The sequence below is a fragment of the Desmodus rotundus genome, chromosome 3 (assembly GCF_022682495.2).
Source record: "Desmodus rotundus isolate HL8 chromosome 3, HLdesRot8A.1, whole genome shotgun sequence".
Taxonomy (NCBI): Eukaryota; Metazoa; Chordata; class Mammalia; order Chiroptera; family Phyllostomidae; genus Desmodus; species Desmodus rotundus.
In genome coordinates this window covers 38,839,900-38,866,082 of record NC_071389.1, presented here as the reverse complement: position 1 = coordinate 38,866,082, position 26,183 = coordinate 38,839,900, and the positions used below count along the sequence as shown (strand labels likewise).

The 26,183-nt window shown below is 43.9% G+C and overlaps 1 protein-coding gene across 10 annotated transcripts in view; it reads left to right on the top strand.

Annotated features, from left to right (window-relative positions):
* DAB1 (DAB adaptor protein 1) overlaps positions 1–26,183 on the top strand; it is a 390,626-nt gene that overhangs the window by 143,295 nt on the left and 221,148 nt on the right. The window contains exon 3 of one of the 10 annotated variants that reach the window (XM_071220927.1): positions 17,642–17,716. The exons of the other annotated variants lie outside the window; for them this stretch is intronic. Within the exon in view, the coding sequence (XP_071077028.1) occupies positions 17,713–17,716 (4 nt within the window). The 5' untranslated portion in view covers positions 17,642–17,712. The remainder of the gene's footprint in view (positions 1–17,641; positions 17,717–26,183) is intronic. 10 annotated transcript variants of the gene reach the window in all.

The following is a 26,183-nucleotide window of genomic DNA, read 5'->3' as shown; positions in this document are numbered from 1 at the left end:
CCAGCTGAACAAGGATAGTTAGGCCCTCCCCTGGGCTTCTTGAACTCTGGGCACGGGTTTGTGTTAGAGTAGCTCTTATGATGTGCTGCACTTTCCCCAACCCCACAGATGAGAGGGCAGGGACTGGATCCAGCTTCTCTTTGAAAACCCTGTCTATAGGCCACTTCCTGCCACACAGTAGGTGCTTCGTAATGTTTACGAATGGAGTATCATTGGGGAAACAGACAAATAATAGCACTGCAGAATGAGAAGCACTCCCGGTGACAACAGGAAACATGTTTTCCCAGAAACCAGTTGTCGCCACACCCCACCTCCACCAAGGTGCAGTAAACATCAGCGAGGACCGACGCAGAGCTGGACGGCTGCTTTTCATGTACTGCCATGGTCTGTGTCTTTGATCCCACACTCCTGTAGGTTTTGAATCTTAAAGAGCCTTCTGCAGCTACCCACTTAATGGCCATCCGGCACCCCGTGCATTAATGCCAATTAGCCTGGGGAAGATGAAAACCATGGGGACTTAATGAGCTGAGTTGGCACCTGTTCACTCAGCACTTCAGCCCACGTCTCTCTGGAGCTGCTTAAACCAACTGGAAGGTGTCAGGTTTAACCTTTCTGGGGAAAGGCTTACAAAGGCATTTTTGCTTTAGCTTTTTTTCGCTTTCAGTTTATTTTGGGTGAGTGGCCTGAAGGTTTTGGAGTGAAAGTTTTCAGATCCCGGGCCCATGCCATACCTGCACCTCCAGCCCCACCCACCCCTGGCACTACCCATTAGAGCGGTCGGTTTGAAGCTAAGGCGGGGCGATGGTCCTGGAGACAGCACAGGTGTGGCATTCCGACCGGCCTTCCACTTACGAGCAGTGTGATAGGGCCTAGGGTGGCGCGTGGCACTGAGGTGCTCAGTGACTACTGGTGGAGGGACTGTCACCCACACTACAGTGTCACCGCTGTGAGTGTCTGCTCCACCGGGGCACTGCTGTGATCATTGCCATGTGACCTGCACCTCCACCAGTGCCTGGCATGTATCATGCGCCCCGTAAGTATTTGGTGGATGAATGAGTGAACAAATGATGAATAGTAATTAAGAGCTCTAGCAGCAGAGAGACCTGGATTTGAATCTTGCTTCTGCCCCTTCTAAGTGTTGGTGAACATGGGCAGTTTACATCTCTCTCAGACTCTGGTTCTTCATCCTTGATTGTGAAGAAGGCTGTCGTGGTTTGGGGCTTAACTATAAAGCACTGACTTAGTACAGGGTCTGGCACATAGTAAGTAGTCATCAAATAATTGATGTTCTTAGTAACGCTTAGTAATGGAGTAACTTTAAATAAATTGTTTGCGACCCACATCTCACTCTCTTCATTTATAAAATGAAAGTACTCTGCCTGCTGTACAGAGTTCTTGTGAGGAATAATGAGTTACGCTGTACAGAACACTGTGCCTGGCTGAGCTCAGTGCTCAGTGGCCAGTGGGTGAGGTCATCGTCATTAGCAGGAGACCGTGTGGGCTCATACAGGAACCACCATCTCCCACAGTGATGGCAGGAGGAAGCGGGCAGCTTTGGAGAGGGGTTTGTCTCTAGCTCTGGGATGTGAGGGCAGCTGCCACAGGCAGACACACAGCTCTCCTTTGCCCTTCACCCTGAAAGAACTCAAGATCTCCAAAGGTATCCTGGGCCATATTATCAGACATGCATCTAGAAGCTGTTCTTTTTAGTAGACTGATTCTCGTAATTCTCATGACCAAATAATGCCAACCCTTCTTTACCCAAAACCTCTTAATCCTTTGATCTTGTCTCCATCACAAGACATGATTGTCTTCTATTTCTTGCCATATATGATTTAAAGAGGATTACTGGGAGCGCCCTTAGTCCATCTTTAACAACCTTGTCCCCAGCCAGCCAGTCTCTCTTCTGATATGAAATGCTCCTGGTCTCCCAGCCCCTGGAAAATATCCTTGGAAAGAAAAGAGCTAACTAAACAAGGTCAAGGAGCGTCGCAGGTAAGAGGTTCAAGGGGATATTCTAAAAAGAAGGAAGGGGGGTGAGTCTGAATATCCTGTGTTGTTAAATGAAAGAAAACCTGTCCACAAGGTTCAAGGTAAGCAGAAGCACACCTGGCCTGCTAGTGGACCAAGCCCCACAGTGCATGCCATCTTGCTTGGCGCTGGGTCGGCTCTCTGAGTGGATGAGGCTGGATGTAACAACCCCAGGATGCTTTTACAAAACAGAGGCACAGACTATGTGTGGCTTGGTTGTGGTCACATGGTGAGCAATGGCATGTCTGGGAGTGGATCCCAGCTTCTTCTGATGGTGATAGCGTTCTTCTGTAAGCAAGAGCAAGGGCTAAGAAGTAAGATAGGCCTGCTGTACTCATCACTCACCTGTTTGCTCCCAGATTCATTCTCCACTGTGCTGGGCAGGGCATGATCCCAGAAGAATCTCTACTTCCTGCACGTATCTTACAAAGGGCTTCCCACTGGGCTTAGACCATGCAAGGAGCCAGTGGAAGAGGGGAGGATGGGGCAAAGGGAGAAGGCAGGGCACTCCTCCGTCTCACTCTGCTTCTGGTTGTCATTGTGTCTCCTCAGTGGATACAGGCCCTGCCAGAGGGCTCCTCTCTGAGGGCTGCAGCCCTCCCCGGCAACCTTGCTGAAGTTCTAGCTGCCTGCCTCTTAAAGGATGGCCCCATCTCATGTCTGGTCACAGACCCTCCTCCTTTCCTTCCTCTAATCAGGGGCTGGTAGCAGCTTCCTGCTCTCACTAATCCCTAGACCACTTCCTTTTTCCCTGGCTTTTCAGTTTTCCAACACCATTGTAAGGGTTCCCCCACATTAAATTCCCTCTTTGAATAGCTGGCAAGGGCTCAGTTTGTCTGATTGGCCCTTGACTGATCCTTTGTATTTGAAATGTGGCTCCACATTATACAAGAAATACAAGTTTGGATGAGGTGCTTAACCTGCAGAGGCTCTTTGTTCACCCATACATTTGGGATTTTAGAATTGGAGATTATATATGAGATAACAGAGCGGGCTTTGCACATAGTAGGTATTGAATGACGGGTAAGTCTTATTTTTATAGGACAAGTCATTTAGGGAGAGAGTAAAGACTTCTCAAGGAAGGAACAGGGTCTTTTTACTTTTCAACTCCTAGCAGGATGCCACACACTTAATAAAGTAACTAAACTTAATAAAGCTACTGAGTCTCCCAGCGTCATTCCAATCATTCCAGGATTCCTAAAGGAGGAGTTAAAGAGAGTGTGCTGGATTTCCTAGTGCAATTCTATCAATATTTTCACACTGGAAGTCCATTTTAAATGCTAATTTGCCATGAAGTTAACAAATAAAAAATACCACAGAAACCGTTGGAAGGTACTTGTTACAGTAGCATCATCAGTTTTCTCCCCTTCCTCCTCCTCCTCTTCCTCCTCCTCCCCTCCTCTTCTTCCTCCTCCTCCTTCTTCTTCTCTTCCTCCTCCCCTCTTCCTCTCCCCTTCCCTCCCCCTCCTCTTCCTCCTTCTTCATCATCATCATCACTGTTTCTTCTCCTTCCCCAAAGTAGTTGTCCAGTGCTCATTCCTCTAACAGTTCTCAGCGATCACGGCTGCACCACGGGCACACATACACTGCCCCCTGCAGCAGAACTCCCGGAGGAGTGGCCAGATGCTCCTTGCTTTGGGGTGGGGAGTGGCAAGGTGTCATAGTCACAGTTGCTAAAAGTGTAAAAACTCTGGTGGACTTGGTGAACATGGGGAAATCCCTACGTGTAAATATTTGTGGATTAGGAATCAAATGTTAAATATTGAGCTCAGCTTCTTGGCATTACAAATGACTTAAACCCGATGGGGAATTGAATGCCTTTAGTTTAGAACCAACTGGTGTATTTGTTTCCCAAACCCCAATCTACTCCTTTAAGACCAGCAGCATGGGAGAGCGTGGGGTGCCTGTGGAAAAGATGGAGAGTTTGGCTTTCAACTTGAGGCTAGGTTTATTCATCTAATTTCCCTTTCTGTGTTAGCAGGTATGTGTTTCAGAGTGGGCATTCCGATAGGACTGTGAGAGTAAAAACCCAATCCTTCAGTGCGTAGTATTCGATCACACTGGGTAGCACAACCGCCTGGAGCATTTGTCAAAAACCCCAAGTGCCATGGCCCCCCTCCAGACCCAATGAGTGGGCATCTCCACAGGTGGGGCCTGGGCATCTGCGTGAGTAGGAATCTTGAACTGAAAACCACTGGGGGTATCTCTCTGAGGAGTGAAGGCTGCCCACGAGAGAACCGTGACATCACAGAGGGCACAAAGGCTTCGGAATAAGATGGGTTGGATCTGCACCTCATCTCTGCTGGTGACCAGCTGCATACCTTGCAGAAAACCCTCGTATCTACTTCGATTTCTTCACCTGTGTAACAGACGTAAAAGCACCTCTCTGTATTAATTTCATGCGATTTCTGTCACACAATACTATAAACTTAGTAGCTTTAAAAAAACAAACCCAGAAACTTATTCTCGTATACTCTAGAGGCCAGATCGAAAATGAGGGAGTTACCAGGTTGTGCTCTCTGTAGAAGCTCTAAAGGAGAATCTGTTCCTTGTCTCTTCCAGTGTATGGTGTCTGTTGACATTCGTTGACTTATGGCTGCATCTCCTGCTACTCTGTCTTTACATAACTTTCTTTTTTGTGTGTCTCTTACTAAGTTTGTTTCTTTTTAAATTAATTAATTTATTTAGAGAGAGGGGAATGGAAGGAGAAAGAGAGGGAGAGAAACAACAATGTGTGGTTTCCTCTCACACATGCCCCCTACTGGGGACCTGGCCCACAACCTAGGCATGTGCCCTGGCTGGGAATCAAACTGGTGACCCTTTGGTTCACAGACCAGTGCTCAATCCACTGAGTCACACCAGCCAGGGCTTGTGTATCTCTTATAAAGACACTTGTCATTGGATTTAAGACCCACCCAAATAATCCAGGGTGAACTCCTCATCTCAAGATTCTTCATTACATCTGGAAAGACCATTTTTCCAAGTAGGGTCCCATGCACAGGATGCATGGATCAGCACATGACGGTATCTTTTGGGTGCTGGCCTTCAGCCCGTTACAATATCTAAATGGCTGATGTCTGTCACTGACACAGTTCTGATTGGTCGGTGCCCATGCTGTAAGTTTCTTCAGAACAAGTCTACTTTGTGGAATTGCTATGGACAATTGAAATTATATGTCTGTACCTGTGTGTCTAGGACATGGTAATCATTCACTAAAGAGTAGCTTTTTAAAAGTTAACTTTTTTATTTTTTAACATATTTTATTGATTATGCTATTACAGTTGTCCCACTTTTTTCTCCCCTTAATTCCCAACTGCTCTGTACCCACAGTCCCACCATCATTCCCCCACCTTAGTGCATGTCCATCAGTTGTGCATGTTAAGTTCTTTGGCTTCACATTCCCTATAGATCCCTAACATTGCCCTGTCTATTTGTACCTACCATGTGTGCTTCTTATTCCCTGTACCTTTTCCCTCATTCCCCCCACCCCGCCCTCCATGCTGATAACCCTCCATGGGATATCTATTTCTGTGAATCTGTTCTAGTTCTAGTTGTCTGCTTAGTTTGTTTTTGTTTTTTTAGGTTCAGTTGTTGATAGTTCTGAGTTTGTTGTCATTTTACTGTTCACATTTTTTATCTTCTTCTTAGATAAGTCCCTTTAACATTTCATGTAATAAGGGCTTGGTGATGATGAGTTCCTTTAACTAACCTTTATAAGATATTTGTTTATACATATAACTCATCATGTATTCATTAATTTACTATTCATTTAAACAACAGTTTATTGAGTACCTGTCTACCATGGGCCAGTCACTATCCAGGCCCTGAAGACATAAAATATAAAACAGTTTCTTTCTTGGGACCCAGCTGGGTGTAAAGATAGACAATGAAATGTCTTTAGTCCACTGTGATAAGCACCTCAGTGAAGGTCTTTACCAGGGATTAGAGGAACAACAAATGTACCAGGGAGATAGGAGAAGGCTTCCTAGAAGAGGTGGCATTCAGGCTAGGTCATGACATTGATTAGAAGTTTATTAAGGAAAAGGAAGACATGCATGAGCTACCTGAGATCCTCCATGTATTGAGGCATAAGGAACCCCAGTGTTCGGAAGAAAGGTGAGAAATTCAGAATGCTGAAGCACAGGGCTCACGTAGGGGAGTGGCATGAGAGAACCACAGGAATCAGAAGCCAGATTGCATGTGATGCTCACCAAGGCAGAGGATTATTAACCCCATTTTACTAAGGAAGAAAGAGAAATGAACTCTCCCAGCATCACACACCTGGTTAGCTTGAGGCCTTGCACCCAGTTTTCTGCCTCTCTGGCTTCCCGCTAGCAAGACCCCTGTATCCCTCAGCGCCCTCTTCCATGTCTGCAGCTGATCATTGGCTTGGCTTCTGCTCCATCTATATTGGGGGCCCTTTGATTCCAGGGGCCATGCCTTGTGCCTGACACCCAACAGGCATGGAGCAAACCTTTGTTAAATGAGTTTTATCCCAGCAGGAATTCTGGTATCAGACAGGAGAGCTGGGTGAGATTCTTTGTGAAGTACTTCCTGACCTCAGGCTTCTAGATCCAGTTTGCTTACATAGGAAGGTAAGATTTTTTTTGGGGGGGGGGGTCAAAGTCCATGGATACCACCTGGGACCTATTATTACTTATTTCTCCGGGGGCAGGGTGTGTTCCCACACAGAACCCCCTCTCAGTCTGTCACATACTTTTTAATTTGGTTTATGTGTATTTACATTTGCTGTCCGCATGAGTGCCGCTTTTTCAATAATTCATAGAAATATCACACAAAATTAATCCACAACGAGAACGTGAACTTGACTCTAGCCAAAGCCCTTGCTTGCGAATGTCTTTGTTACTGTCAGCATGTCTGTTGAAGCTCTTTTTGGCGTTTCTTAAGTTCGAAATACTCCTTTAAGAAGAGCCAGATTGAGGAAATCATTAATCTCTGACAGTTGTGTAGATATAATTAAAGATATATGAATTTAAAAATACCTGCTATCTCAGATTACTTCCTGAAAGAGCAGGGAGGGGGAGGGAGAGATTTCCATTTAAAATGTCAGATGCAGACACATTAGGCTGGGTAGTCAAAGCACTGTGTGTCTGTCACTCACGAAAACTGACAATTAGGCCCATAAATAGATTTTACAGGCTTCCACACAAGAACGCACATCCTGCCCGTCTCGGCCGCAGAAAGATGAGGAGTGTGGATGGCAGCTGCTGACTCATGGAATGGAAGCGGGGCTTGGGAGGGGGTAGGTGAGACATTGGGAGCAAATCCACTGTGCCTGGGGGCCGGGTGTGGGGCTCGTGGGCGGAGGGAGCCCACTGATACAGGAGAAGGGTGTGGCATCCCATCCTGGCTCTGCCACACAGCGCCCGCTGGAGCTGTCTCCAGTCTCCTCATCTCCCGGAGTGTGGGTCTCTTTCCCCTTCTGCAGAACGAGGTCAGTAACATCAGTCTAGTCTGTTCCTACTTCTCATGGCGGCCAGGAGGTTAGAGTAAATGAGGGTAGAGTAAAACTCCTTGGAAACTGAAAAAGACCCTGCATGTAAAAGTTGTTGATTTGTTATTAACTAAGATTACTATTGTTGTTGATATTGACAGCTACGGTATTGATGTGATCAGGGTAGTGATCGCCAGGAAGTGATAGGGTAAGTGATCAGAACATATGTTAAGACTCAGAAAGACTTCAGGGAATCAGAGAGATGTGCTTGAGAGTAAAACTGGAACTTTTCCTTATCTTTGACAGCAGGAAATGCAGCCACGTGAGTGAGTGTGAATGTACCTGGGACGTAGGGAGATGGGTCTGGAGATCAGGAGACCTGCCCTCCATGCTCAGGGGTCCTCGGTCTCGAGGGGTTCGACTTCATGCACGGCCCATGACATCTCTGACCCTCAGTCTCCCTCTGCACAACATAGAGCACGTGATTCTGTAATTACCTCCTCCATCAGATCAAATCACAGACATACATTGGAAATTGTCATGCCAATATGAAGTTTATGATTGAAAATATGATCATGACCAGATCGGAAAGGGGTCAGAAGCAGGTCAAGCATCCATCCTCTAGTCTGTCATTCATTTGTTCATTGATCTCATTCAATAATCCTATGTTTAATTTATTCAATATGTTTCTGGTTATTATTTGTCTCCCATTGATAGAACATGAGTTCCACAAAGGCAGGATTTTTTTTTTCTGCTTTGTTCATTGAAGTGCCTGAAGTGCCTAGGAGGGTTCCCAGGCCCTAGTAAGTGAACAGTAGATATTAATGAATTGAGTCTCTTATACATTAGGCATTATGATGAGAACAGGTGCTGGGGTACAAAAAGGAAGAGGAAAGACCATTTTCTTCAAAGAGTTTGTAGTTTGGTGCTCCCAAGGCAGACTCATGAGGGCGATGGGCTCTCAGGGAGCCCATGACCCTGACATCTACAGTTCGCCTCTTGTGGTGTCGGGCAAAGAGATTGGGATTGGCATGGGGCACACCTCAACTTCAATCTGGACTCTGCCTTGAGAGGGTCACCTAATCACTTGGAGTCCCACTTTCTTCTTTTGAAAAACATTGTGAAGATTTAATGTACTAACAACTGTAATGACAATTATTGGCACAAAAGCTGGCTCTCAATGAATGAATGACAGGTGAGTCCACCCCTATCCCTTTGCTTTCCTCTCCAACTCTGGGAGAAATGCAGCTTTTCCATGTGCCTTGCCTTTGATGTGTAATTTTCTCTCAGTTCCTCATAGTGCTCAAGAGGTCTAGCACCTTGTCATTGCTACTCCTCTGGCTGCTACCTCTGCTACTGCCACTGTGGCCCCCATTGCTCCATGCCTCTACCTCTCCTCAGTTACTACTCTTACCAGTCTACCACCACTGATGCCATTACCACCTACCATTACTGCAATGACCAGCTACTGTTAATGAGCTCTTACTTGTCCAGGTTTTGCCCAAAGCATTTTATATACATCATTTCATCTAATCTTCACAACTCTGTAACAAAGGTGTGTCTTCTTATTCTACAGTTAACGAAACTTAAGATTCCAAGGGGTTCATTTAGTTTTCCCCAAGTCATACAGCTCTTGAGAGATGGCTGCCAGTGAGAGACACACCTAGTTCATGAGTTTCTTCAGGGAAAAGAAGGCCTCACACCACCCGATGCATGCCTCATGCACATGTGGAGCTCATGAAGTACTTACCACCTGCCTGGGGACACCACACTCAAGTCCACTTGTTCTGGGATACCTGGAAGGTGGGCCTGCCCTGGTACTCTTGGAGCCTAGGACTTATATTTCCAGAATCGGAGAGCAGTTCCCAACGACCTTCTCTTTTAGACTCTGGCTGGGAGCACAGAGGCGAGATGGTGTGCTCCTGCCTACTGTACCCAGAGGAAGAGGCTCAGGGATGCTCTTGATCACATTTCACATGATGGTTCAGTACCTTACAGAGGGAAGCAGAGCTCCACTGGTCAGACTGATGCAAATGAGTCTCTTAGAGATGCAAATGACTTTCCTACGCAGAGCTCTGGGTAATTGCTGAAAGGATGTGTGACTAAAATCACTGACTACCAAAAAAAAGGAGGAAAAATTCCTTTGAGGGCTTGCTAGCTAATTAACAATGCCAGTCCTGCAAATGGGGGCAAGTCTGAGGGTTTGGTGCTCAATCTTTGTCCAGCTCTGGGGAGAAGCATCCAGGACAAGAGCGAAGACCCTGGGCCCCAAAGTTCCCCATCGCATGGCACCCAACATTGCTAAGAGCTTTCTTTCTAAGGGTAACAAAACTTGTCTTGGACTGTTTTGCCTAATGACTGTATCTGATGTGATTTCAGTCCTATAGGCCTGGTTCAAATGTGGCCCTTGCCACATAAAGCTGTGTGACCTTGGCTACGTCATTTAATCTTTCCTCGTGGGTGCCGTGGAAATAACGATGCTCAGTGGCAAGGGTGGTTGCGTATTAATAGGTACTGGCGGCCTGACACGTTGAGTAGTGTCTCAACCCTGCCACGTGCATCCTGTCGTGCCCTCTCTGACGTGCATCTCCAGATTCAGCCTGTTTTGCGGGTCACTTTCCCTGTTGACTGGCTGGAAACCACCCCCCAGTTCCCTCCAAATCCTCCTCTCTCTGCCCCCAGCCAGTAACCCCCTTGAGAACAGTGGCCGCACCTCTTTTATTTCCATTTGCCCAGTGCAGGTACCGGTTACATGAATGATGGTGAATAAAGAATAAATGAGTGACTACCGATGTCCCTGCCATTCCATGCATAAGAGCAACAATAACATGTTCACACACTTTTCAAAACGGAAGAGTATTTGTAATGTTCACTTATATGGTTTAATCTGAGGAATAATCTGTGAGGTGAGTGGTATTATTATCATTTTACAGGCAAGAGAGTCGGAGTTTCCGGAGGTGGGAGTGACTTGCCCAAGGTCACCCTGCTGGCATGTGGCATGCCTGATGCTTCACTCGCTAGTCAGCAAGCATGCATTGAGCACTTCCTGTGTGCCCACTGAGCTAAGTGATGCCTTTCTTATTTTCTCCTCTTTTTTAAATAGCTTCCTGTGGGGAGCAGGCCTGACTCTCGCTGAACCGACACTTAAATGAGCAATTTTAGCTGCTTGGGATTCACCAACAGAGACGCGGACCACTAAGTCCCTTCATGTAGCTTACAGCCAGTGGGAACAGAGAGCGAACAACAGATTTGTTAAATAACAAAATTACTGAGAATGTTAGAAGGTGATCCCAGATATTTAAAAAATATATGCCTAGAGACTTATGAAGAAACTCGTTAGCCTCTATCATCTCTTGCTACAAAACAAGTATTAGTCATTGAGTGTGTCTCTGTCCGCACTTTGAGGACATCTGTGCCAGATAACAAGGAGATAGAGTTCAAGGTGTAAAGCATTGCATTCAGGCTGACTGTGTTTCTAACAAAGGCTGGGGTGGCAGTGTGGACCCCATCAAGCTACCGGGGCACCAGAGTTTGGCAGTGTGTATGAACAAATGAGGAGGGCAGGTGTAGTAATCATATACATAGCTAACAGTTATTGAGTGCTTACTGCATACCAGGCGCTGATTCAGTCCATTATACATAGTAACTCATTTAATCCTCATAGCAATCCTATCATGAGCCCCATTTCATGGAGGGGAAACTGAAACTGTGGCACAGATTGCCTAATAACTTGCCCAAGGTCACACAGCAGAAGGTGGCGGAGCTAGAATGTGAACCCAGGCTGAGTGTCTCTAGAATTAGCAGCTTTAGCCATGCTGCAGGCTAGAAAGCAGCTCCCGTTGACTAAAAGAGTCGGCATAGTGTGGCCTGAAAGCTGCTCAAGTCCCACTGCTGGGGGCCGAGGAGGGATGGGGGAAGAGGTACAGTGAAATCACTCTGAGTGTGAGAAAGCTGAGAGCACTGGACACCTCTTACCTGCATTTTGACCTTCAGTGAGTCCCCTGACTCCTCTGTGCCTCGGTGTCCTTATCTGTGCCAAGGTGGCTGGGATTGGGCTTTCTATGTTGTGTAGTCCAAGGATCTATGAGGTTTATGTCATTTCATTGACTCTTAACAGTCAGTCTCATTCTTAGTGGTTAAGGTCTCAGGTTGTGAATTAAAATTATTTAAGCTTGAATCCTGTCTCTGCTTGGTGGAGGGGTTTGAGAGGGGTGTGGTTTGAACAGCAGCTACAGTTGTGCAAGCTGAGCCTCTGTTTCATCATCTGTTTAGTGGATATGCCAAAAGAGTTCCCTTTCGCAGGGATATTATGAAGATTAAATTAGATCTTGTGCCCTGGCTGGGTGGCTCAGTTGGTTGGATCATCATCCCACACATCAAAATGTTGCAGATTCGATTCCCAGTCAGGACATATACCTAAGTTACCATTCAGTCCCCAGTCGGGGTACTTATGAGAGGCAGCTGATCAATGTTTCTCTTTCACATAGATGTCTCTGTCTCCCTCTCTCCCTTCCCCTCTCTCTAAAGTCATAAACTTCTCCTCGGGAGAGGATTAAAAGAGACAGTAGATCATGTATGCAGTATGCCAACTGTACTGCCTGGCACTCAGTGTTAACACCCAGGTAATGGTGGCTTTATCTAAGTATAACACGGGGACTCTGCCTCACCCACCCTAACGTATGATCACCTTGAAGGAAGGCGGGGACTGTGTCATCGTCTTCTCTGTCTAGGCACCGAGCACAGGACCTAGCGTGGAGGTGGCCTGGGGCCATGTTGATGGGTGAAGGAATGAAGCCTCCACAGCTGGGTCTGTCGGTGCGGCAGAGACGGTCAGCGAGGCCGCTCCTCGCCAGGTTCTCTGTGCACCTGGGGCTCATCGCTGCACATGTTACAGAGTTCTGACGTCTTTCAGGATGCTTTCCGTCCTGAACAAACAATCAGGATCAAACTTTGAGGTTTACAAACTTGTGCCTTTTTTTTTTAAATGGCCTCCATCACTCCTCTCTTCCTCAGTATTTTAGCAAACAAGAAATGGAGGGCAGTGTATACAAAAAATCTAGAAAGCTGTGAAGTCCCTCTAAGAGAGCACTCAATGGCCTGGCCTATTTTTAATCATTCAGTTCCTACAGCAGGGCCGTAGAAGCCCAGGAATTATTGGCAGCAGTTGGCAGAGGGAAGAGATCCTCTAAAAAGTGGTTAGTATTCTTTTCATCACTTCTTGCACACTAGTTTCATTGTGACCCAAGTGAATTACAAATCACATACCTTCACATGTGTGACCTTTACTCTGTGTGTTTTGCAATTTCACCAGGAACCAACAGGGCCTGAAACCATCTGGAACATTCCCTGCCCTGTCATTCTTTAGGTCTTTGCACATGCTGTTTGCTTAGCCTGTGACACCTCTCTCTCTCTCTCTCTCTCCCTCTCTCCCTGACCCCACCTTCTCCTTCTCCCTCTATATGTGTCTCTGTCTCTCTCGGCCAACTCCTGCTTGCTGGTTAAGACTTAGTTCAGCTACTCCTCACTCTGGGGTCAGATACCCTGACAGACTAACTCCAGTTTGAATCAGTAACTTTCCTCTCTCCTCTTCTAGAATCTTCTGCTTCCCTCCCTATGGGATTCACTTTACTGTGTTTCAGTTACCTCTACTGCTCTTCCTTCCGTCTACACTGAGTCTCCTGAGGATCAGGGCTGGGTCTGCATTCATTATCTCCCCAGCTGGTACTTAACATATTGTGTTGGAGGAATGGTTCACGAACCCAAAGAGGTCAAACAGGGTCCTGGACACAAAGAGCACCCTCCACAGAGAAGACAGGAACCAAAGGATAGAAGGTCGGCAGAGGCAGTTTTGACTTTAGCTTCTTTTATGCAACAGCTAAGTGTGTAACATCATCCAGATGTCAATTATCTATGTAGCGTTGCTCTCCAAGGTGTTTAATCAAAACCATCTCATTAATCCTCACGAAAATCTTCCAAGGAAGCAAGAAAGCAGAAAAAATCATTTTTTTAAGCATGAAAAAATGAGACATCAAAGGTGCTGAACCTGCACATTCAGAGGTTGATACAATTACCTCCTGGCTCTTGGGGGAGGAGGTACAGAACTCACTGTCCGCACCGAGCGCGCAACCTCCCATTCTCTCCCTGACATCATTCTGACATGTCTCCCCCACCCCCAACCACCTCCCACCTTCCCACTGCCATCTATTTATGACTCGCTGTGTCACATCCAGGCTTCCAGATGATTTCAGAAGTAGAGAGTGAGCAAATCCATTTGAACAATTTAACCAGATTCAAAAGGATTTGGATCATTTGCGTAATTGGGCTAGCAGATGGTGAATGCAGTTCAAAGTACAAAAATGTAGAATAATTACGAGGGGAGAAAGTAACACAGTTTGTGGATGAGGAAAGTGACTTGGGAGAAAGGCTCATCGAAGTCATTATCTCGATGCATTAGAAGAGAAGGACAAGCAGCATGGCCCTGGGTCATAGAGGCAGAGCACACAAAGGACCCCGGTGACTCCCCGACTGGTGAGAGGACAGGCGAGAGGTCCTGTCTGTCTTCTAGAAGAAAGGAAATAGGTGGAGTAGAGAAGGGTCTGGGGACCATGATGATTGTTCAGCCAGGAAATCAGTCATGGTCACTTTGTTACGTGCACATTTCACCTGCTCCCTTCTTACCTTGGCCTCTTGGCAAGAGGAAAGAATCTATTTCTCCCTGAGCCTCAGTTTCCCCTGCTATAATATTAGGAGACTTATGCCTCCTTTCCTGCTACTCTGAAGAATGTATGAGATCGTGGATGTGAGAAATGCATGCATCTTGTTCTGGAAACTCAAGAAATTCACTCTTATGAATATTAATTTTAAATTCACAATGCCTAAAAAAAATCCAGTGCTTTCAATGAATGAAAATTGGAAATGTGTTGTTTAGCGGTGTTATAGTCTGAATAATGACACCCTCACCCCCCTACCCCGCCGAAATCCAGGTCCTAATCCCCAGGTGCTGTGAATGTTACCTCACATGGGACTTTGCAGGTATGATTAAATTGTGTCCTGAAGTAGGGAGATTATCCTGGATTATCCAGGTGGGGTCTAAATGCAGTGTCCTTTTAAGTGTGAGGCTGAGGTAGATTTGATATAGAAGAAGAAGGCAGTGTGACCACCAGGGCAGAGATTGGAGTGATCACAAAACCAAGGGATGTTAGCCGCCAGGAGAAGCTGGAAGAGGAAAGAATAGCATTCTCTCCTAGTGCTTCTGAAGAAGGTACAGCCTTACTAATACCCTGATTTCAGCTGGTGAAACCGATTTTAAACTTTGTCTTCTAGAACTCTGGGAGAATAAATTTCTTTTGTATTAAGACCAAGTTTGAGGGCACTTGTTACAGGAAACTAATACAAGTAGAAACAGAATCTGGCCAGCAGAGAAACGGTCGGGGTCAAGTGCAGGCTGTGATTCTCACATCAGTGGAACCCTGGGTCATCTCTCTGTCATTTTCTTCATCTTCAAAGTGAGATAATAGTCTGTTTCTTATATTGACTATTGGGAAGAAGTAAAAAGAAAATGCATGTATCTCATCCACCATAGATGCATAAAAAATGCTAGGTGCTAGGCATAGTTTTAAGGTTTGAATCCAGCAGTGTTTAGTTAGCACTTAGAATGCCAGAGAAGCTGACAGAGCACAGTTTTGGAGAATGGAGGTAATAGTCCGCTGGAAACATCAATGACACCTGGGCAGTTTATCTGCAGGAGGCAGGACCTCGGCCACCATAAAAGGGGCTCAAGTCTGACTCCTGTCCTAGAGACATTTGAGGTGCGAGGAAAGGCAATTGAGCAGAACCCAAGGGCCAGTCCATGACCTAGAGAGGGGGATATGTCGAGTTAGGGAAACAGGGTTTTGGGCAGAGAAGTCATCCTGGGGACTCATGAGCCCAGGTGAAAGAACAACTGCCAGGCCCAGATGCTGGGTTTCTAAGGACAACCTAATACCAAGCCCTAGATTTTAAGGCTGATGGTAAAAGTCCTGCCTCCAGAATGGGCCCAGGGCCTGGCGGGGGGGTCCAGTCTAGGAACAGTAGCTGCCAGACTGTTGGAGGGACTGAAGTCTGCTTTGGGAATTAGGGGCACCCAGTCATGGATGTCTCAGTGTGACCAAGGTGCATCCAAGGTGCTTCTGGAGAGGGCAGGGTTTATATCATTACAGAAAACCAGCTAGCTGAGTAGCCACAACACATCATGAACAAGAAGGGAAACGAGACTAGAGAACTGGCAACATTATTCAAGGGTTTGAGTCTGAAGGACAAGACGAAATAGTAAAATGAATTGAATGAAGACCGAGGTTGGAATCTGAAAAGATCAGCAATGTCGGTGTAGCTGAGTGCCAGATGGGTACTAGCAAGTAGTTCTGGCTAAGACGGTCTTCACAGGCAGGACCTGGTGTACCCTTTGTGTGTACGAGTGTGGTGCTGGGTGGCACAGGAAGGCTCTGATGGGCCTAGGACCTTTGTCCTTGCCAGGTTCTTAAACTGACCAGATACTACTTTTGTATAGGTCTCAGAGACTTTGTTCTTGAATTTAAAGAGACTATTGTAATGGGGATATAAAGTACAGCATTGAGCATATAGTCACTAATATCCTAATAACTATGTATGGTGCCAGGTGGGTGCTTGAAATATGGGGGAGAATCAATTTTTAGCGGATATGATTATCTCCAATGACTGTGCTTTCTGCCTGAAACTAATACAAAATAATATTGAATATAAACTGTAATTCAAAGTTACATTTAAATTTATTTTATTTTTAATTTTACTTTTTTTGTTTATGCTGTTACAGTTAGATTTTTTTTTTTAAAAAAAAGGAAAAACATGAAAAATCAGAGTGTATTCCAAATTCCACATCCATTCTAGTCAGCATCCGGTTTAACAGCTCTTGTGCTCTGTGGTAGCACTGCAAGTCTTTGACCATCGTTTAAGGGAAGGATGTTCTGAGAGAAAGGGAGAATTCAGAAATAAGAAGTAATTAAACATAATAAACCCCTAGAGAGTAGCCATTAATTTGAATGTGAAATGTAAAATTGCCTTTAAAGCAATAAGGGATAATATCGAGCAATTGTAACATCCAGCACGGGAAATAGCGTGCTGATAACATAGCACAGGGTAGGATAATGCATGTGGCAGCTCCCTGATTTGTGTTGAATTAATGATGTTGGTTTCATTTCACTGCTGGTTTAAGGTATACATTTCATAAATGGCACATTAAGGCAAATGTATCAAAATTGCACCTAAAGAGATGAATAGCTGGGAAATGGCAGCCCCTTGAACACAGCAATTTTATGTCTTAGGTTTAATGTTTAATCAGTAGATATTTACAACTGATTATATTTATTTTAATGCCTTGAAATGCCAGGTCAATAGAATTACCAGAAATCTTATGGAGAGGGGCTTGTGACTATGCTGGGCCAACATTCTGATTTAGTCAGTGGACTGAGAAAGAGACCAGAATACTCTTTTTAAAACAAGACTTGGTAATTTTATTTAATAGAACAAAAGAGATGTGTTGTTTGGGTTCCATAGAATGTGTATCAAGTGTGTAATAGAATGAGTTAAAACAATTTCAGTGAAACCAGGTTTGACTCAGACTTTCCTTACTCAGGAGTCTGCTTTTTCCACACCGGTTTGCTGGGGTAGCACAGTGACGGACTGACTGCTCATTCAGCAGTTCTACAGGGAAAACCATCTCTCTATGTAGTCACTCATTCATTCATTTGTTTGTTCATTTATTTGTATTATTTTATTAATCCTTCAGAAATTTATAGAGCACCTACTCTTTGCCAGGCACTGTTTTGAGTGTTGGGGATTCAATTGTTTTTTTTTTTTTAAGTAATATCTTACATTCTATGTCATGGACATAAGATAGAATATTATATGCTGTAATTTTTTTTTTAATGGCTAAGGACTTGACAAAATACTTATGGTCTAAGTGGAAAAGCAGAATGAAAGTCTACATTTTCCATTTATCTCTGTGTATATATGTGTATTTGGGTAGGAGTAGAGGAATTATTGGAGTGAAATTTGCCAAATAGTAAATATGTAGCTGGTTTTGTACATTAAGCATATATTTTTGTTTTTATTTTTCTACTTATATGGTTTTCCTCAATAAAGGCCCATGGCTGAGCAAGAAGAAAAAAGGAAGGGAGTAACCACTATGGTTGCTGGTTACACGACTGAGTAGCATGGGTGAGTGGAGGGTTTGTGGAAGTATAGCTGTGTTACGTAGAAAACTTTGTGTAAAACGGCAGTTCATTTGGGTTCTTTGTTTTCCATCCTGACTTACCCCTGCTTTAAAGCCAAGAAGTCCTCTCTCTCGTTTGGCACATTCTTACCTCCAGCAAGAGCAATGATTTCCTCCATGATTAAGGGATTTCACGCTAATGAAGGATTATTTAAAAAAAAAAGAAAAGCCACTTTTGGTAATTGACTATTTTTTGTGTGTGTTACCCTAATGATACTGTCTGAAGGATGAAATATCTTTTCTCCATTTTCCAAAGCAGCCTTCAGTAACCCCCAGTGGCGGTGGGTTTTCCTCACTGGCTGCGATCGCTCCATAGAGGAGCTCCTGTTCCGAGCCTGGTTGCTTCCTGCACTGGGAGAATCCAGCCGATGAACTACCCAGGAGAGCGTCCCGAGCTAGTCATGGAATTTGGAAACCATTAGAAAGCTGGGCAATTTCATTATTCATTCACTTGAAATAATCCCGGGACTGCTTTCAGTGACATGGTTCCTTCAGCAAATAAAGATAAGCCAAATCCCTGGGCACTCAAAGAAGGAGAAGATTTTCTAAATTAATTCCAGGCTCAAATAATTCAGCAGTATTTGTAATATTCTGTGCATAAATTGGCAATTTGCTAGAGAGATCAGGAAATGATAAAGGCTTTTTTTCCCCCACCCCCATCCTCATTTTAACAACTGCTGAGGCAGCTATTGGGATAAAAGAAATGTTTTATCCTTAATAAATGTCTTATCAGGCAATGCACTGATTAAGGGTGTCCAAACATGGTGCCCCCTCCCCCTTCAAAGCAATTATTTTTCATCAGAGACTGAAGTATATGGCAAACAGAAGATGGTCTCGATATGTTTTTTGACACAAGGAAGTTTTATATAAAAAATAAATACACTAACAATGTTAAGGAATGCAGAAAAAGGAGTGCTACCTTATAGGGTTTTCTTTTTTTAGCTTAGAAGTGGTTTAGTTGTTTATCTTTGTGGCGGTTTTGAGAGATCATATGCCCTTTATTACTGATGACACCATATCTTTTGTCCCAACTTCAGAGTGTCTGCCATCTCTCTCTCCTTCTCATGCCCAAGGCCATTTATTTGATTTAGATTTTATTGGGAAAACTTTGGGAGGGCTGTCGAATCATGCCCCTCTCCCTGTGCATTTGAGCCAACTGCAAACCAGACATAGAGATAAACCAGACAGAGATAAAAATACCCTTATGTTGCTCCCAAAGCTGGGCTGGAACATGTGGCTTGCTTCTGCTTGCCCTCCAAGTCTATACCTGGAGACCTACTTGAGTCATAATGAGGTCTACAGAGTTAACAGTCACACAGCTAGTCACAAAGATGAGGACAGTGCCCCTCTGTGCTGCCCCTCCCAACACGCACAGGGACAGGCACAGGGCTTCTTTTGGCTGGCCTGACACCTGTGTGCTTGCTCCCTTCAGGAAGCAGCAGTGGGGGGATGCAAGAGCTGATGCTCCCTTCCCTCTGTTTGAAAGACAGAGAGGGTCTCCATTGCATGGGCTGCCAAGCATCTTTCTTCCTTCAGACTTGATCTTTCCATCCATCTTTCTGCCTGGCGCTAGGCTGCCTGAAATTACCTGCCCAAAACACAAAACTGGCCCCGCCTCTCTCCTGCTTTCTAGTCTTTCAGGTTAGCATGGGTTTGAGCTCCTTCCTCATGTGCTTATTGTTTGCTCCCCCTATTTATAACTGTATTATAACTGTGCTCCAGCTATAACCAGCTATGGGTTCATAGGGCCTTCAGCCAAGTCTGCCCTCTCAGTCTTGAACCTTTGCCTCTAAAACCACCCCCCTTCTCCTGGGTTGGGTGCCCTTCTCAGTGACCAAAGCGTCTATGTTCATTTTACATCCTTTGCATTACTTACCACAGTATATTTTCATTGTTAGTATGTTTGTCCATCTCTCCAACTAGACTTGTGAAGCCTCATATTTGGCACATAGTAGCTGCTTATTAATTTTTTAGGGGGCATATACATGAATGAAAAAATTAGAGCAATAAACCTTACATTGGATCCATATGAAAGAAGGTTGTCAGACTGATTTCTTTTGTTTTGCTTTTTTATAGAAATAAATATTTCTTAGTGCAATTCTTCACTGTTTTAAAGATACTCTTAAATTAGGCGTGAGGTTTATTGTATCCATCACTGCAATCACATAGAACAAGAGCCCTCACCTCATCCAGGGTCCTTCACAGCAAGCTACATGACTTCTTAATCCAGTACTTAGGTTGCGAGCACTGGTTTTACTTAGCTGAAATTTTATCTACCTTACTACAGAATCAAATAAGAGAATATGGGCTGTGAGCCAGGTTAACACTGAGAATTAGTCAGCGATGGATAAAAGTTTTTTTTTTTTTTAAGTATAAGGGAAGGACAAATGAATATTATCTTTACATTGGATATAAATAGAATTTTCCCCTATTATTAAATCTACTCATTTAAGTTATAGAGAAATCTTCTTTGAAGTCTTTGAGTCACTAACATCTGGGTAACAATGACTGTGATTTGTCTTTAAGGACTTAAAGGAAAAAGGAAGACAGCTCGGGGAGTGTTTCCCTTTCATCTTGCTGGGTGATTCTATTCATGCGTTCTCAGGCTTCCGAGGAGAAGGCCTCTGTGCAGGAGGTATGCTGGAGGGCTGGCTGCTCCTGACGTCTGTAGGTCCTTGCCTATTATCCCTCTGCATCAGCGCTCCTGGGCCCCTCCCCAATCCTCTGCTCACACGGAAGGCCAACATTTTCTCCTTCCAAAATCATTGTGTCCAAAAGAAGAAAGAAGACTACTCTTAGCAGGTTTTGTTTGGAAGAGAAGGGTTTCAGGGAACAGCAAGAAAAAACAAAACAAAACAAAACAAAAAACCTTCCATTTCAATAAGCACATTAAAAGGGAAGATATTTTTCTTTGCTTTCTGTTGAAGCTAAGCTGATAAAAGTCCCCAAATGAGAAAATCAGGGGGCAGCAGTCATAAGCACTTGTCTAATGAGCTCTCTTTTTGTCTCCTCAAGAGTGTGTTTAAGCTTCTTACTGTCTCAGTGTTCTCAAGGTTATTGGCTGTGTAAACGCTAACCCTTTAAATACTTCGTTTACAAAATTATTCTGCTCTAGCAGGCTGGACAGTTCTAAAAGGTTGGTCTCTAAAGGAGCCATCTGGGTATAAGATGAAACTGTGTTCATCCTCGAAAAATAGTCCATAGATCTCAGTGTTTCAGTAGGTTCTAAGGATACTCGTGATTAACAGCGATACCAAGGCAGTGTAAAGTGACTGGGTTTTCAGAAATGCCCCGTGCGGGGGCAATGCCAAAGCCATTCTTTTCCTTCTTGCAGCAAAACCTTTTACTTCAAAAAAATATTTCATGTTTGCACAGACTGTGGCCTATTTTATTCACTGATTGATTTTAGGGGTCGGGGGAAAGAAACACTGATTTGTTGTTCCACTCATTTTTGATTCTTGTATGTTCCCTGACTGGGGGTCCAACCTGCGACCTTGGCATATTGGGAGAACGTTCTAACCAACTAAGCTACCCAGCCAGAGTGATGATTGACTTTTTAAACTAGCATATTCAAGGGATAGTCATTCATATTGGTAAGATCTAGTGATTTTGTTTTTTTTTAGGGGGGGGGGCAGAATGGTATGTGGACACCTAGACAGCTCAGCGTCTTTATTTAAAATAATGTATGTGTCTAAAAAAATAAATTCAATGATACCACATTTTTGTTTTTCCAACCAATTAATGCTACCCACTCCCCAGCCTGGAACCACCACACTCACAACTTATGGACTCTGATGTGGTAAAAAGAACATAAGCTTTGAACTCAGAAAAAAACAAGTTGAAACCCTGGGTCTCACAATTGCTGTCGGGATGAGTTTAGTCAAATTACTTCACCTCTATGGGTTTCAGACTTCTTATTTGTAAAAGGAGGAATGAATAAAAGTATTCTCCTTAGAGCGATTACATGAAATCATGCATATAGAGCATTTAGTAATTTATTGGGGCAAAAAAGAACTAAATAAGTGTATTTACCAAAACAAAGCATTAGTGAGAAGCTGTTGACTGGTGAATGAATCGTGGCCGTGGGCCCACGATTCTGTAGTGGTAGGCAAGGGCAAATTATGAAAAGCTGTAGATTCTTACTAGAATGTGAAGAAGTGAAAATCTTAGGTTTGCTGGAGTGAGTCTCTGTTAAATAGATTGTATTGGAATCTGTGCTAGGCCACAGGACAATTAAAAAAAAGAAGAAGAAGAAACCTATCTAGAGTAGCCTTTAAAGGATTTTAACAAGGGGTAGAAGGAGGAAGAGAAACCTATATTACAGTTTTTAATATGTTTGCTGTCTTGCCTAGGTTATGACCTCCTTGTGAAGGTGCTGCCTTAGTCTTACATATTTTTATTTCTTAATAGCTATAGCCTGTACACAAACGATATTGAAACATGAGAAACATAAGTAATTATACTACCAAGCATAGACAGATTGGCGTACTGTATTCTGCCAACTGAGGTGCAGAACTAACAGTTGTCTTCATACAGAACTCCTGCAAACCACATGGTCCATGGCAGTAAATTTGATTTATCTGGGCAAGGGCATGGGTCTAATTTCAGCTCTGCTGCTAACTAGTTCAGAGTTCGTGGGCAAGCACTTTTATTTCATTGGGCTTTCACTTCCTCCTTTTAAGGTGAGTCCAGGGCAGCAAAAGTTTGCTGAATTATTGTGTGCCTGTCCTGATTTGAGGCATGGGGACCTACAGGTAGATAAGACACAGTGGGCCTTGTCTTCCAATACCACATATTAGGAGGAGAGATAGATCTGTACATTCCTAATTATAACATAACAAATGCAAAAAGAAAATTACTGAAAGTCACACAGAGCAGAACATGTTTTGTTCTAAAAAATAGATGATCAGAACAGCATAATAGAAGAGGAAGTGCCTGGGCAGAAATTTGAATGGATGTAGTAGCTGCCAGAAAGTTGAGGCAGAAAAGTTGAATTGATGGAGTGGAGTGGTAGAAAGAGTGTTAGGGCATTCTATGGAGAGGGGTAGCATGGGCAGAGTCAGTACAAGTCATGATGTATTGGGATCAAATTATAAGTAGAAGTATTTGGTTGAGAGCTTATTAGAGTAGGGCCATTATTTTATTCACTGATATATCCCCATGATATTCAATGAACAAATAAATGATGGAGTAAATGACTTGTCAAAATATAAATATGGATGTTTTTCTCTATCTAAGGTTCACATCAAAATTGCAGTATGTTTTTTTGATTATTTGTCTTACTTTGCCAACTAGATCATAAGTTCCTCACCAGCAAAGAGCATGTGGAAGGCCTTCGGTAGATACTTGACCGTTGAATAATTGGTTCAAGTCTGAAGCACTGCATGCAGCCTTCAGGGCAGGTCTGACTTGGCGCTGCCCACATCTAGGGATCATGAACTTAACACACCTCCCATGTTTGAGGGGCAGCAGAAATCAGGTTGGGTAATTCTGAGCATCATCCTGGAAAGTACGGGAGTGAAGCCAATACAGTATCTGCAAGAGACTCAACTGTGTTTCATAAGAAGGAGGAAAAGAATTTGGGAAAGGTTCACTGGAGATTAAATAACATCCCGTGCACTATAATGAGGGCCTGAGCAAACGCAGATACCCGTGGTTAAAGAAAATCACAGTTCCTACACAACCAGTACAATTGTGGGCGTAGGGGACCTTCCTGCCTCATTATTCTGAGGAATAGCATTATCAGGGAATTGCAAAGATTTAAGCTTCAAAATCAATATGTGCTGAGAATTACACGGTAGGAAAGCCAGAAGCTATAATACTTTGAACACTGTTTTTATAGTCAGTTTTGAGAAAGTCCATGAATTCAAATTCAAGGACACGTTTTCAGCACTGGCACTTGGTAGCTGATAGACAGAGCCATGCATTTCTTTTCTTTTAGAAGTGTTTAATGAGTATTTACTACTTGCCAAGCACTGTTCTAGTTCTGTCCTGTGTTCAGTGCTGTGGATGCTGCCCTAAAGGGTGGTGCAGTTGTATTAGTTAGGGAACTTCCAGCCCCTCTCTTCCAAAATGCATAGTCATCCAAGAAAAATCGGAGTTAAGTTCTTGCTTATGTTACGGTGCTGGGCAGGTGAACCAGTTGGTGGGCATCTCTTTTCCATGCATCCAGGAACACAGACTAAAAGGAGGCCCAGCCATTTTCTACAAATTGATTCATGTCCTTCCTGGGGTTGGTCTCCATTCTGGACAATTAGAACAGACACAGGAAAGGGAAGAGGGTCCACAGGTGGTCTTTAGGGTCCAGGTCTGATCACAACTTCCACTTACATCCCGTGGGCTAGAACCAGTCCCAGGGCCACAACTACCTGCAAAGGAAGCTGGGAAATGTGGGCTGGCTGTGTACCCAGGGCTTTGAGAGCACCCTGCAGTCTCTATGGATAGCAGTCCACCGCAGAAGATAGATTAAGCTCAAAATCCATGACAATACAAGAAAAGGGAGAACTATGTAAATGAACTGGCTACTAGGTAATCGCCTCCTTGCTTTATACTTCCACTCGAATTACAGCATTTTGTCCTCCAAATAATTTCATGCATTATATAGCATTACCTTCATTTTACAAAAGAAGAACTAGAGGCTTAGGGGTTTTAAGTAGCTTTTGATGGTGTTTATTTGAAGCCACAGGTTGAAAAAGAAAGTTATTTTGTGGTAGTCCCCATATCCCTAATTAACAGGGCAATTAATATTGTTTTTACTGGTTAAGAGCAGCAATGTGACAAGTACTCCCCTGTCCTTCTGAAGACAGAGTTTCCAGCTGGAGACCATCAGGCCTTGATCTAGTCTGCCCTTTACCGAGGTTTTGGTGATCTCAGCCATGAGACATGAGACAGAGATTCGCTGCTCAGCCAGTCATTGCCCACCCATATCCATCTTTCATCATTGGTCCATTCATTTGTTCATTTTTCCATTCTTTCATTTAGGAAACATGTCTAATATTTATCTAATATATATTCTGTTCATTGAATGTACCTAGCACTATGTTAGATATTTGGGATACAAAAACAAAAAGATATGGTGCCTCGCTTTTGACAGACTCACTGTCTAGTCAGGGATCAGACATGGAAAAAGATCATTAAAATGTCATTAGGTTTTTAAAAGGGCCTGAGACAGAAAATGAACTTTGTTTAAGAGATGGGAGAGCGAACTCCACCAGACAGCATACCAAGAGAGGATGGGAAAAAAATAAAATAAAGGAAAACATAGACTTGGGGAAATGAGTGTTTGTACATTAAGGAAGCAGCAGGCAGAATATTCTAGGTAGAGCATATAGCAAAGATTAAGGAAAGGAGGAATCTGAAGCTGGATTTTTTTTTTTTTTAAAGGAGACTAGAAGATTTCTGTGGGGAGTAACAGATGTGATGGGCTGGATCTAAATGCTTAAGGAAAGCACACCCTCGGTGTCCCTTTCATTTGCCTCGGTGATAAGCTGGGCTCCCATGTGGTTGTTGGGGTTGGTCTCTATCACTGGTGTGTGGAAGCCACCACCAGCACTGCTTTTGTCAAATGGCAGGCAATGCCATGATCCAGTTGCTCCCAGAGGCCCAAATGAGGACAGGATCTGATTAAGGAGTAAACTTCCAGTGCATCAAAAACAACCTGGTCCAGCAGGCAAGCCTGACATGCAAAATGGGAGTTCTAGGTAAGAGTCAGAAGCTGGATGGATGCAAGAACAGAGTAGACAGTAAGCAACAGAGCAGAGAAAAGGGAGGTGGGGAACCAAGGCATTGGCTTTGAGCATGGTTGACTCTCACCTCCCCATTCTCCATATTCTTCCTCCCTCCCCCAAAATACACGCAGATAAACAGAGAGAGAGAGAAGGGATCATGATGGATGTTAAGAATTTGGTTAGCTTAGTCATTAGGAAAAAACGCAGGGGTTGGGGGCAGAAAGTACTGGGAGAAATTACTATGTAGGTCCATGCATGTTGAGAGTGTGTAGAAGACATGCACCATTAACCACTAATCCTCTATAGATTTTTTTCTAAGTACATCTCAGCAGTTATAGCCATTCACAGTGATTCCAGGGACCACTCATTATTCTATCAAGTAAGGAAGCTCTTAAGAATGATTAAAATAAAAATAATAATAATAAACATGTTAAGTATTGATCCATCATGGTTGATCAATCATATTCTTTCCCATTTAGCTGGTGGGTAATTAGTGCTGTTAACGTGTGTGCTGCCTCTCCCATAAACCAGGGGAATTCAGTGAGGAAGAACCTCACAGCACCCACTTTAGGCCACTCTAGCAACTGGTAACAACCTATTTCAACTCAATTCAACAAGTACTTATTGAGCATCTACTAAGTACATGAACTATGTTGCCAGAATAACAATGATCAAAGGATACTGA